The sequence below is a fragment of the Patagioenas fasciata genome, chromosome 24 (genome assembly GCF_037038585.1).
Source record: "Patagioenas fasciata isolate bPatFas1 chromosome 24, bPatFas1.hap1, whole genome shotgun sequence".
Taxonomy (NCBI): domain Eukaryota; kingdom Metazoa; phylum Chordata; class Aves; order Columbiformes; family Columbidae; genus Patagioenas; species Patagioenas fasciata.
Window position 1 is genome coordinate 8,038,360 of NC_092543.1, and position 12,299 is coordinate 8,050,658.

Consider the following 12,299-nt stretch of genomic DNA (forward strand, 5'->3'; position numbering starts at 1 on the left):
CTGGGTGCGGGACCATCTCCTGCATCCTCCGTGCTGGGCTGGCGTCGGCTCTCGCCCCTGTGGATGCTCCTGGCGGGGATTGGAGCCAGGGCCCTCTGCGGTGTGCCGGTGCGCATTGGCCTCCCCCTTTGGGGTGTCTGTTGATCTCTAACGTATCACCTGAAGACACAAAAGTGAAAACGCCTTTGGCAGGTCCTGGCAAGCAGCGCGCGGGGATGCTCAGCGCCGGGGACCAGCGCCAGCACCGGGGACCAGCGCCATCCCGGCACCACGGGCCCGTCCCCATCGCTGCGGCTGACGGAGCTGGCCCGTTTTTTTCTTTTTCAAGCGGGGGCCAATTAGTTTCACAAATGAGGGCCCTGCGGTGCCAGGGAGGATTTGTTACGGCCCCGCGCGCCGGGCCGGCGGCATTGTCCTGCCCTCCGCCCCCGCGGGAGCCCATTGTCCCCGGCCCCAGCGGGGGCTGCTGGCGGCAGATTTATCGGGGCCGGCGTCCCGCGGGCCGGGGCCCCCGCTCCGCAGCTGGCCGCGGCACCGGGGCTCAGCCCCGCGGACCTTTGACCCGTCCTGCTGTCAGCGCCGGGGCCGCCGAGGGCCGCGGGGCCACATACCTCTCGGGATTTGCTCCGCGCGGCCCGTTCGGGGCTGCCTGCTTCTTTTTAGGATTTTTTTTATTTTCTTTTTTTTTGTCCAGGAGCGTTTTGTCCGCAGCTGCGTGGGGGTGCGCCCGCCCCCGGTAAATCCCTGCGGAGGGGGGACGCGGCCCCACGTGGGGCTGCCGCTCTTGCTGCTTTTATTCCCATTTTGCCGGGGTTTTGCAGGTCTCGGAGCGTTCCTGGGCAGCGCGGTGCGGCCCTCACCAGGGCTGGCGCTGAGCATCCTCCAGCATCCCCGGTGCCGCAGGCAGAGCCGGCTGTGCCGCGCCGGGGCGGGTGACAGCGCCGTGTCACCCAGCGTGTCCCCAGGCCGGGGGGACGCTGCCGGGGCCAGTTTTAGCAGCCCCCCCGCCCCGAAAGCAGCGCAGACCCGGTGCTTTCCTTGAACATCTTGCTGCTGCTAATGAATTGCTAATACAATTTTCTAGATAATTTTATTTCCATAGTCCTCACATTTTAATGTCTCCAAAAAGCGAGCATTTATTTGCTTAATCTCCCCGCGTAATACAATTTGCATTGACTCCCAGGTTCTGAACAACCAGCTGTGCATGAAGGAAAACAAACTGTTTAACAACGCAAAGCTCTGATATTTGTGTTGGCGCTGTATCGGTATCTGGGCTCGGGGCTTTTTCCCGCTTGTGCTGGTGTGTCGGTGCAGATGGATTCGTGCCCAGCGTGGCTTTGTGGGGCGATTTTCGGGTCCCCTCTCCTTGTGCACGGCGAGGGCTGAGCGCGGCAGCTCTGGCAGGTGCTGACAGCCCCACAGCTGCTGTGCGTTGGGGTGGGGGCTGCCAGGTGCCACCAATGCTATAAAGCCCCCCTGTCCTCCTCCAGCCTTCCTCTGCTGGGGCTGCCGTGGCAGGAGCAGGGAGGCTGACGTCCCGCTGCTGGGACCGGCGGCACCCGCAGCCCGCGGCCGGCGCGTCCCCAGTGCCGCGGGAGCATCCCCGGTGCCGGGCGGGCGCGGGGGCCGGGGTCCCGGGCGGTGCGTGACCGCGTCTCTCCCGGCGCAGGGACGGACATGGCTGTGTTCTGCCTGCTGTGCGGGAAGCGGTTCCAGACGCAGAGCGCCCTGCAGCAGCACATGGAGGTGCACGCCGGGGTGCGCAGCTACATCTGCAGCGAGTGCAACCGCACCTTCCCCAGCCACACCGCGCTCAAGAGGCACCTCCGCTCCCACACAGGTACGGCACCGGGCGGGGGTGGGCGGCTGGGGCGCTCCTGCCGCGTTCCCAAAGAGAAAAGTGGGAAAAGAAAGGTGAAATTATCTCAAAGCGGCTGCAGCTGAGGTTGGTTGGATTTAAAAGATGAAATGGAAAAAAAGCCCCAAAGCTGCGTGTAATGAGCTGATCCGGTCTAAGGTGCCGTGTGACCTTCTTAGGGGCTGTGCGATGACACCGGGCGCAGGGCAGGAGATGCACATAATCAGCCGGGGCTCGGCCCTAATGGGATTAGGGCGACCTGCGCTCCGTGGAGCCGCGGACCCGGGCTGGGTGCCGGGAGAGCCGCGGGACAGCAGGCTTGGCCGTGTCCTCAGAGCACCCGTGTCCTCAGCTGCTCCCCAGCAGGTCCCCAGGCAGGACAGGGGACAGGTCCTGGCCACGCTTGTCCCCACAGGGACCGTGGGGAGCCCCGTGCACAGGTCCGGCTGCAAACCCTCTGCTTTTATTGCTGATGGGGAAAAACCTGTGCCAGGTCAGGATGCTCCTCTCCCCAGTAAGCGTTGTGCACCCACATGGCCTTGCAGGGACGTTGAGGCGGCTGCTGTGGCTGTGCGGGTGGCACCCCCGAGGGTCCCTCTGGCATCTCCCAGACCCACACGTGGCGCCGGGGTCCCGGCGCGGGGGACGACACCGTGCGCTGGCGATAAGCGCGTTAGTGCCGAGCGCCGGGGCTATTCCTGGCCGGTAATCCGGTGACCTGGGCTGCGGGTCGGGCCCCGCATGTCCCACCCCAACCTCTGCGGCTGGAACAGCTCCGGACGGCCGGTGCTTCGGGGTCTGTGGTGCTGGATGGTTTCATCCTGCACGGGGGTGGGATGCTCATGCTCTTCGCAGAACATTCTGGGGGCCCCGGCTCCCGTTTAGGTGGATTCTCCTAAAAATGGAGCACACGTAAAGCTGTCTGCCTCCGGCTGCAAAAGCTTTGACTACAGGATTGAAAGCCAAGGCGATAATTTGGAATCGGGCATGGGGAGGTGAAATGCAGCTGCCCACAGGCACCGCCCGCCTCGCCTTCGGAGGAGGGTCCCAAACGCACCCGCGCACCCTCCTCCTCCTCCTCCTCCCGCTCCGGTGCGCCGCAGCAGCCGCGGGAGGGGGCGAGGGGCCGCGGCACACGGCCAGAAAGTAAAATATCATTTTAAAGAGGAAGCGAAAGCACAGGCATGTGAGTATATAACGAGAAGGACAATTTATGCCCAGGCACGAGTGCAGTTTGACATGGGGATAATGAAAAAACGTAGGTCATTGTGGATGACTTAAGCCTTCACAGCTGAAGCAAATGTATGAAATGCGGGGAACATTACACGCTTGGCAGCTCCGCACATCTGCAGCAGGACAAGTGAAATACAGTTGGCCATTCTTTACCATAAACTGTGCTTGTAGGATATGCGGCACAGAGAAATTGTAATTACAGTGACAAGACAAATCAGTAATATTTAAATATTCATGAACAAAGTCTCGGACGATCAATCTATCTTTATTGTCCTTGCCTTCGCGGCTGTAATAAATAAGTAGCTGGAGCCCTCACCTTTCCTTCAAATCATTCCGCCTTCGGTGCCGAACCAGAATTCATTTATCAGCCGCCCGGCCTGGAGCGCGGGAGGTGCCCGGGGCCGGGTCTGCGCCGGCGGTGCCGGCAGGAACCCTGGCAATGGGCGGTGGGGGCCGGGAGGGCAGCGGTGCCCTCGATCCTCGCGCTGTCACAGACACGAGCGTCCCAGGGGCGCGGGGACCGGGGGGCCGGGTGCCCCGTCCCCAGGGTGGGGGGTGAATGGGGCTGGGGGGCGCGGTGCGGCGGCTCTGACACCCCCGTGTGCCGGCAGGCGACCACCCCTACGAGTGCGAGTTCTGCGGCAGCTGCTTCCGCGATGAGAGCACGCTGAAGGGCCACAAGCGCATCCACACCGGCGAGAAGCCCTACGAGTGCAACGGCTGCGGCAAGAAGTTCAGCCTCAAGCACCAGCTGGAGACCCACTACCGGGTGCACACAGGTGGGTGCCGGGGCCGCGGAGGGGCCGGCAGTGCCGGCGGTGGGGAGCAGGGCAGCCGGGGATAACGATTCATCGGCGCGTCGCTCCTGTAATAGGGGATCAATAGCCCGATGGGTTCTGCTGTTCATTACTGGGTGATCGGCTGCGCCCGCGCGGCAGCGTCGATGCCAGGCAGTTAATTCCAGCCCCGTTTCCGCAGGCGAGAAGCCCTTTGAGTGCAAGCTGTGCCACCAGCGCTCCCGGGACTACTCGGCCATGATCAAGCACCTGCGGACGCACAACGGCGCGTCCCCGTACCAGTGCACCATCTGCCTGGAGTACTGCCCCAGCCTCTCGGCCATGCAGAAGCACATGAAGGGCCACAAGCCGGAGGAGATCCCCACCGACTGGCGGATAGAGAAGACCTATCTGTACCTCTGCTACGTCTGAGGCCGGCGGCGCCGGGGACTGGGCAGAAACCCACCGCCGCACCTGCCGCTCTTTTCGGTTCCCATCCGCTGCTTCTCGCTGGGAGGGGGACACGCTGGCCCCTTCCCCGGCCCGTCCGCTCCCCTCCCCAGCTGCTCTGCGCCGCTGCTCCCTCGCCGCAGGGCGGCTCTCGCCCCTCTCACCCCCAGGGGATTCACTGCCCGATCTGCTCCTCCATCACCAGCACTGGGCGCCGGCGCTGCCGGGAGCACCGCGAGGGAACAAGGCGCTTCCCCCAAAGCGTGCGTGTGGCCGGTGTGGTGGGAAGGCTCCAGTTCCTGGTGTCCCCTGCCATGGATGGACCCGGGCCCAGGTGGGGGGCAGCTCCTCGAGGGGCTCAGCCTGTTTTGGGGGTTCCCGCTCTCCAGGCTGTGGTGTTACGGGTGGGACGGCTCTGGCATTGGCCGTAAGTGCTTTGGTGAGAGCATCCTGGGGGTTTGGGGAGGGACCCGCGGTGCTGCTGGGTCAGGATGGGTATGAGGGGCTCCCGGGGCTGCCCCCTCCCCACCCAAATCCCTCTCTATGCATTTCCCACCCTGCCGGGGGCCGTGGCCGGTTTGGTGATGCGCGGCAGTGCCGGTGCGGGGGCTGTGGGCGTGCGGCATCGCTCGAGCCGGGGGTGCCCTTTCTCTGCCCGTTTTCCGCTCCTTTGGGGCGCTGGGCCGGCGCCGCGCGGTGTGTGCCCGGGAGCCGCCAGGGAGGGCCGGTGGCCGGCGGCTTCGCTCGCCGCGCTTTCTTTGCTTTTCATTTTGTTTTATTTTGTTTTTAACTTTCTTTTGGAATATTTCTGCGTTTAGCACATTTTACTTGAAATTACCTCGTTTTTTTTGTGACCTCATGAGCTTTTATTGATTTGGGGGTCGGGGGCGGCGTGGCCGGGCGTGCCCGGCGCTGGGGGTGCCGCGTGCCCTCCCCGCCGGCCCCGCTGTGCATTATCCGTACCAAAACTGGTATTTTTTGCCCGGCCCGGTGGGGCCGGGGGTGTCGGTTCTGAGCTACCTCTTGTGTTGGTTTTCGTTGTGTTTCTCCTTGGCTCTGCGCGTCCCGTCCCCCGTCCCCTGTCCCGTCCCATCCCCCATCCCGTCCACCGCTGCGCTTGCGCCCGCGGGTTTTTTGGGTTTTTTTTGGTCGTTTTGCTGCGTTTGGGTGAGGGGGAAGAGCCGGGGCAGGGGACGGTGCCGGGTGCGGTTTGCAGGGCTGCGGAGCCCTCGGGGTCCCGTCCCCCTGTCCTGGCGCCGAGCAGGGGTGTGGGCGCAGCAGCCTCATCCTCGTCCCCGTCCCCGCGGCCCGGTCCGGGGCCTTCGCTGCTGCGCGGGGGACGCGGCTGGCGCGCGGTCCGGATGCGGCCGTGGAGAACGGTTTAATGGATGTGCCTAAGGAAAAAGAGAAGATACAAAAAAAAAAAAAAGGGAAAATATATTTGAAAAAAAAAAAAGAAGGGTGGTTTGACGTGGGAAGTTGCTGCAGCTTCCGGCGCGTTCGCGGCGCGTGGCCGAGCTCGTGTGGCTGTTTTGCTTTACCGTCCCCTCCCGTCCCCGGTGCCCCCGGTGCCCCCGGCACTGGGCGCTGCCGTTGGCCGCGGCGCAGCCCCCGCCGCCCCCGCCCCGCGCGTAGGGATGTGTCTGTGTCGTAGCCGTGAGGACCAAGCGCCCGCGGCCCCCGCGGCCCGGGCCCCCCAGCTTGTGTCGTGCCGTCCTCGCTCTGTGCTGCCGCTCGTGGTTCGGGTCCGTCGCTGTCCTCGTTCCGTCTACCTCAGCACCTCCGAGCGCAGAAGGTGCCCCGTTCCCCTCGGTTTTCTCAGAGCATCTATGGGCTCCTATTTTTTGTACGACGTCCCCGTTGCCGTTCGCTCCCGTGCGGTTCTGCTTGCGAGTCCTCTCTGTCCTGTTGCCACAGATGCCGTTAGCTAAAAGTTTCCTGAAAAATAAAAGAAAAAGACAAAAAAAACCCAAACGCGACAGTGGTGGTGTCTGTAGTTGCAGCTCCGCATCTGCCTTCGTCCTGTGTAGATTCAGATGCATTTCTTTGTAAGACTTCAGTGTTTCTGACAGAGGAAAAAAGAAAAAGACAAAAAAAAAGAAAAGAAAAGAAGAATATACTGCTGCAGGTTTTTTTCTCTCCATGTGTCACTGAGTGAAGTTCGTGCCTTCTAGAGCAAAGAGAATATTTTTTACATCCTACTAACGGTAGATTTTTTTGTAGTGAACATTTTTTGTATTTTTATTTATAAGTCTCATAAGGAAAATAGCAATGTTCAGTTGTATACCTTGGATCTGCAGTTAGCAAACAAAATACAACAATAAAGTTAATTCCGTTGTCTCGGCCTGCCGTCTCCTGTTGCTGTGCCCGCCGCGAGGAGGAGGAGGAAGGATGGATGGATGGATGGATGCAGCTAGCGGCTCGGGGGGATCCCGGCGGTGAGTTTGGGGGTGCTGTGCGGCCCCCCAGGGCTGCACTGGGGGGTCCCATCCCTGATGCAGCCCTGGGGGGTGGGGGAGCCCCGGGGACGCCACCGTCGCCATGGTGGGGTGCGACCCCCATCCCGAGCAGCGCCCCGTCCCGACCCGCGGCGCTGCCTGCGCGGCTCCCCGGGGAGCGACTGCGCCTCAATGGCAGCGAGCTCGTTCATTTAAACCTGCCTGGAGCCGCGGGCCCCCCGCCGCGGTAATTATCCCGTAGTTCCCGGCTGATTGCTGTACACTAAGCTTAAGCCCTCCTTTATTTATTTACTGACTACATTAGCGGCAGCGCCTGCGCTCCCTCGGTGCCGCGGCCACGCGCGGTGGGGCCGCTGGGTGCCGCGGTGGGACCAGCCGTGCCCGGGGTGCTGCCCGCGCCCACCCGGGCGTTACAGCGACCTGAGACATTAATTACGTCAAGGTTGGATGCAAAGCGTCACTTTGGTTTTGGCAGGGCTGGCCTGTGCCGGGCGCTCCGGGCAAGCGGACCTTGGGTGCGGGATGGGCGGGCAGAGGTCGTGCATGGAGCCGGGGCTGGGGGACACACAGACCCCTTCCCGGCGCTGGGCCGGGCACAAACGTTGTCACCATCCCGGGGAAGCCGGGGTAGGACCAGGCCTTTGTCTGCACACTCGCACAGCAGCTGGGAGCGATTATGCTGCAACAATGTTCTGTTCCATCAACATTATGTCCTCATTAAACCTTTATTAGTAGATTAGATTCAGATTTATTGATTTTTTTTATTTTTTTTTAAAGAGGAAAATCCAGGCTCCTCTCGGAGAGACGCCTGCAACTCCTCCCCGCATGCGGCGCTTCCCAAGGCAGCAAGAGGGCAAAGGGAGACCCTGGATTCTTCTTCGGGCACAGGCGGCCTCCTCATCCTGGGGAAAGGACCGTGGAGCCGTGCGAGGGCACGGGGTGGGGTGCGGGGTTGGGTGTGGGACGGCGTCCTGGCCCAGGGAAGGACGGAGATGAGCGCCCACGTGGTCCCGGGGACGCGGCAGCACAGGTGAGCGTCCCGAGGGGCAGCGGGTCCCCGCGGCAGGAGGGGGATGGTGAGGCTGGCACGGGGGTCTCACTGCCCTGTCCCCCCAGCGCGCGCATGGCCCGGGTGGCACCGCGCCCCCAGGTCAATGGGCCCATTGGATTTGTCTGTTGGAGCGTTTGATGTTACACGAAGGCGGCTCATTCCAGAGGGTGTTAATTGCCCGCTGCAGCGATCAGGTCTGTAGCACCATCGATCTCGGCAGGATCAATGGGCTGATTTAGTGTCTCGCGAACTCTTTAACTGGACACCTCATCAATAGGCAGCCACTTACCAACCATCAGAGCGTTAGCACAGGCTGGCGCTAGCAGGAGCCCCCTGCACCGTCCCCAAGCCCCTGTCATTCAGCGGGGAGTTTTCCTGCAGGTGATGACTCTGGGACACTAAGTGGGGCCCTTGGTCTGGGGCTGGTGGGCTTGGGGGCAGACACAGGAGAGCTGAGCACTGTCACCCCACCTGTCCCCCACCACCCACAGCCCGATGGCACCAGAGATGCTCCTGGAGCACAGGATGGTCCCTCCTGGCATCCCCAGCGCTTTCGAGGACGATACCCGCCCTGGTTGCTCAGGTACATGATGAGTGAGTGGAACCTTCCCAGGGTGTAAGGCAAGCACAGCGGGACTGGGCAGCACCCCAAAAGCACCGTTGGTGTTTCTCATCACAGCCCCCCACCACCCCCAGGTCTGAAATGGGAGTAGGCCATGCAGTTTGGGCTCGATCCCCTGCTCTTGGGGCAGCCGGAGGTCCCCCGGTCTCCTCGCAGCTTCGTGCCCCTGGCAGGGGGGACCAGGGTGTTCAGCTGCAGCCGTGGTGGCACTTGGTGACCCCACAGGTCTCCTGGTACCACCTGCCCACTGAGCCAGGCCTGGTTCATTTGCTGTTGGCTGGCACTGGGCAGCAGGACCCCCGGGTGGGCAGCAGGGACCCCCCAGTGTGGTGGGGAATCCTGGGTGGGCAGCGGGGACCCCCCCTGGTGCATCAGGGAGCCCCCGGTTGAGCGGGGACCCCCCGGTGCGGCGGGGACCCCCGGGCGCCGGGGCCGCTGTCCGCGGTGCTGAAGCGGCGGCCGCGGGCGCGCCGGGCGGGGGGCGCTCTGGGTAGGGCGGGGGTGCCGGTGCAGGGCGGGTCCTGCCCGGTGCGAGGCGCGGGCAGGGCCCGGCGTTTGGCGCGTTCTCCTCGGTGCGGCTGGGAAGGTGGTGGATGCAGGGGCAGGTGGGCTGAGGGGCAGCAGCCAAGGTCCCCCTCGCCCCTCCCCGGGGCGGGTGCCGCTCAGGCGTCCCGCCAGACCGACCAGAGGGTGCCCAGCGTGACGCTGTAGGCCAGCACGGCCGCCAGGTAGGCTCGGAAGAGCAGGACGTCCAAGACGTAGCCCACTTGCAGCCAGTCGCGGGCCACGTCGCGGAACTCCTCACGCTTCTCCAGGAAGCGGCGGATGGCGGCGACCTCGCGCAGGACGCCCTGCGCCAGCGATGAGCCCTCTGTTTGCTTGGCAAAGGCTGGCGCGGGCATCGTGCCCCCCGCTGCCCCGCACTCCCGGGGGTCCTCACCGCTGTAGTGGTTCAGCTTGGCTGCGGGACCAAGAGAGGCAAGTGTGAAAAATCTCTTTAGACAGGGAAGTGGGGCTACTGCGGGTGAGCTGGGCATCTGGATCACCACACAAACAGGGGACACATAGGACCCAGTCCCTCTCAGATCCCGTGGGCCCCCTCTGTGCAGCCCTTACCTGTGCTGTCGTTCTCCGCCTGCCCGGAGATGTCTGAGCTCTGGGTCCTGCTTTGGCTGAATTTCTTCCTGTCCCCGATGCAGAGCAGCACGGTGGCTCGTTCCAGCAACAGGTGCTTGACCCACTGGGGGACGTGGGGCTGCAGGTCTTGCTTGTGCACCAGGCGCACGATCAGGATGGTCTCCGTCAGGCTGATGACCAGCAGCGCCATGCACACCACAAAGTAGATGCCTGTGGAGCCATCAGAGAGGTGAGTGACCGCAAAGGCTCATGCCCAAGCAGTTGGCTTGGCAGGTCGTGCCATCGTACCTATCAACGGCGTGCCTACAGCAGTAGCCGGCAGCGTGTCAGACACGATGATGAGGAAAACCGAGTAGCCTAGCAGGAGGGTGATCTTGAAAGAGACCCTCTCGCCACTGTTGGGAGGCAGGTAGAAGCCCACAATGTCCATGACCATCAGGAAGATGCTGGGGAGCAGCAGGCTGACGGTGTAGAAGAGGGGCCGCCTGCGGATGACCACCTGCAGGACAGAGGGACAGGAAAGGCTCCGCAAAGGGTGGAAGCGATGGCTTGAGCTAGCGCAGCTCTCCGCCCGGGGCACGAGGATGGCGGGGTGCCCTGAGGCGAGGCAGAGGAAGGGCTGAGCAGCAGGAGCCTCCCGCCCGCAGGCAGCAGCACTGCGGCAGCCGGGTGACCAAGAACAGCAGCCAGGGCCAGGGCCTTCCCCAGCGCCCCATCCCCGAGAAACACCGCGGCCAAGGAGCCTTACATAGAACTTCATCTCGGCGTAGCTGTCGCTGCTCTTGACGCTGAACTCCTGGAAGCAGCTGAGCACGTAGAGCAGCTCCCACTCGCCCTGGTTCATGAAGATGCTCCGGTCGAACTTGACCAGCTCCGGCTGCCGCCACAGCGAGAGGTTGAGGTCGCGGACTGAGGGGTGAGGAGACGTGAGAACCGGGGGGCCCGGCCCCAGCGGCGGCGCTGCCGCCCTCCCGCCCGCATCCCCGGTCCGCTGGGGCCATCTAGAGGGGCCGGTGCCTCCTGCACGGAGCGGCCGCCCGGCCCGGCCCCGAGCACTCACTGTGGTGCAGCCAGCTGGTGAAGGTGAGCGAGCAGTTCTGCACGTCGAAGGGGAAGTTGTAGATGTCCAGGCTGCAGGCGGTCACCACCTGGATGGGCTTGAGGTTCTGCACCTCCCCGTGGTGGCCAACGTAGACGTAGGGGACGGGGGGGGACTTGCCGACGTCCACACTGGGGACACGAGGGACAGAGACGTGGGCTGGGGAGCACCTTGGGCTGCTGAGCCGCCTTCGGAGGGGAGGTGCCCAGGAGCCAGGGGCTTCTCCCCGCCCCAAGCTGCCGCTTGGCAGCACCCGTGTGGGATATCGCCTCTGCTGCCTCTCGCAGCCCCAGGAGCGTTCGTGTCCTTGCCCCAGGGCTCTCAGGAGCTGATGGGGACACTGAAACCCCCGCACGCAGGCAGGACACCGGCTGGCTCCGTGGGAAGGGCCAGCAGCTCCGCAGCTGCCCTGGCATTGTGCTGCCTGCACAAAGCCTTTCTCCCGAGAGCTGGATCCCACCCCCGGCACGGCGCGGGTAATTACCGCTGGTCGCAGTGAGCCAGCGCTGGAAACGGCCCAAGTGCCGAGCCATCCCCATCTGCGGCTCGCCCGGTGCGGGGACGCTGCCAGCACCGTGCTGGGAATACAAAGTGTGGGGCAGCACATGGCCGGGGGGGCAGGGGGGGCCGTGGCACTCACAACTCATTGATGAGGATGTCGGGCACCCAGATGCTCTCTGCGGGGAGGGAGATCTGCGTCAGGTTGTCGAAGCGTGCTGGGTCCCACCTCAGGAACTCGTCTGTCCAGTGCTGGGGACAAGGGACGGTGGCTTGGGGGATGAGGTCCCTGCCGCCCACCGGCACCCAGACCTCACGCCAGCACCCTGCCCTGGGACACCCTCTCCAGTGCCACCCATGGGACTATCACAGCAACCAGCGCTGTGAAGCACGGACCTTGAGGTTCGTGCCCTACAGAGGTCTTGCCATCCCCTGGGTGGGTTTGACGTCGCTGTGTGCCTCTCCCATGGGAAAACCTGTGTTTCCAGGGGTGCGCAGCCCCAGCAAGCAAGGGGTCTCATCTTCTCACCTGCCTGTACCAGATGTAGGTGGTCAGCACCTGGTTCTTCTCATCCTGCAGGAAGAAGAGCACACGACATTGGCACGGGGGTGTCAGCATCAGGAAGGCGGGCAGAGCGCGCCGGGAGGATGCTGCGCGCCGGGAGGATGCTGCGCGCCGGGAGGATGCTGCACACCAGGTACCGCTCCCCTCGCTGTGGACACAGGGAAGCTGCCCTTGCCCCATGCGGGAGGGGAGGGGGGACTCACCACGCCCAGGATGGCATAGACCATGAGGTCGATGGCCACGTTGGTGGTCGTTCGCCAGTCCCGCACGGGCCGGGTGCCCTTCTGGTAGTGGGCCAGCAGGTAACGGGACAGGCGGCGCAGGGCGGGCTGAGCGGGCTCCAGCATCCGGCCCCCCCGGCGGGAACCTGCCGGCAGAGAGAGGGATGGGTGGGTGGAGGGATGGGCTGGGAAGCAAACCCACCTGCCAGAACCACCAGCTGCCGCTTTATTATTATCCCCTGCTGCGCAGGTGGTCGGTGCTGTGACCTGCCCAGCCGCGGAGGGCAGCGCTGCTGCCGCCGCTCTGCGGATCGATGCAGGACAGTGGCA

The 12,299-nt window shown here is 63.9% G+C and overlaps 2 protein-coding genes across 9 annotated transcripts in view; one reads left to right on the top strand and one right to left on the bottom strand.

Annotated features, from left to right (window-relative positions):
- The window catches only part of ZBTB16 (zinc finger and BTB domain containing 16), a 76,302-nt gene extending 69,640 nt beyond the window's left edge, over positions 1–6,662 (top strand). For all 8 annotated transcript variants that reach the window (XM_065855483.2, XM_071798862.1, XM_071798860.1 and 5 more), the window contains 3 exons: positions 1,670–1,840; positions 3,703–3,870; positions 4,070–6,662. In XM_065855483.2, the coding sequence (XP_065711555.1) occupies positions 1,670–1,840; positions 3,703–3,870; positions 4,070–4,299 (569 nt within the window). In that variant the 3' untranslated portion in view covers positions 4,300–6,662. The remainder of the gene's footprint in view (positions 1–1,669; positions 1,841–3,702; positions 3,871–4,069) is intronic.
- A 2,225-nt stretch (positions 6,663–8,887) lies between these two features.
- HTR3A (5-hydroxytryptamine receptor 3A) lies at positions 8,888–12,096 on the bottom strand. The gene is made up of 8 exons (XM_065855736.2): positions 11,952–12,096; positions 11,713–11,757; positions 11,326–11,435; positions 10,647–10,816; positions 10,335–10,495; positions 9,875–10,085; positions 9,566–9,796; positions 8,888–9,410 (listed from the first exon to the last, which is right to left on the bottom strand). Exons 1-8 carry the CDS (start codon positions 12,093–12,095, stop codon positions 9,112–9,114), a joined length of 1,371 nt encoding a protein of 456 aa, XP_065711808.2. The 5' UTR covers position 12,096; the 3' UTR covers positions 8,888–9,111.
- Positions 12,097–12,299: the final 203 nt, after the last annotated feature.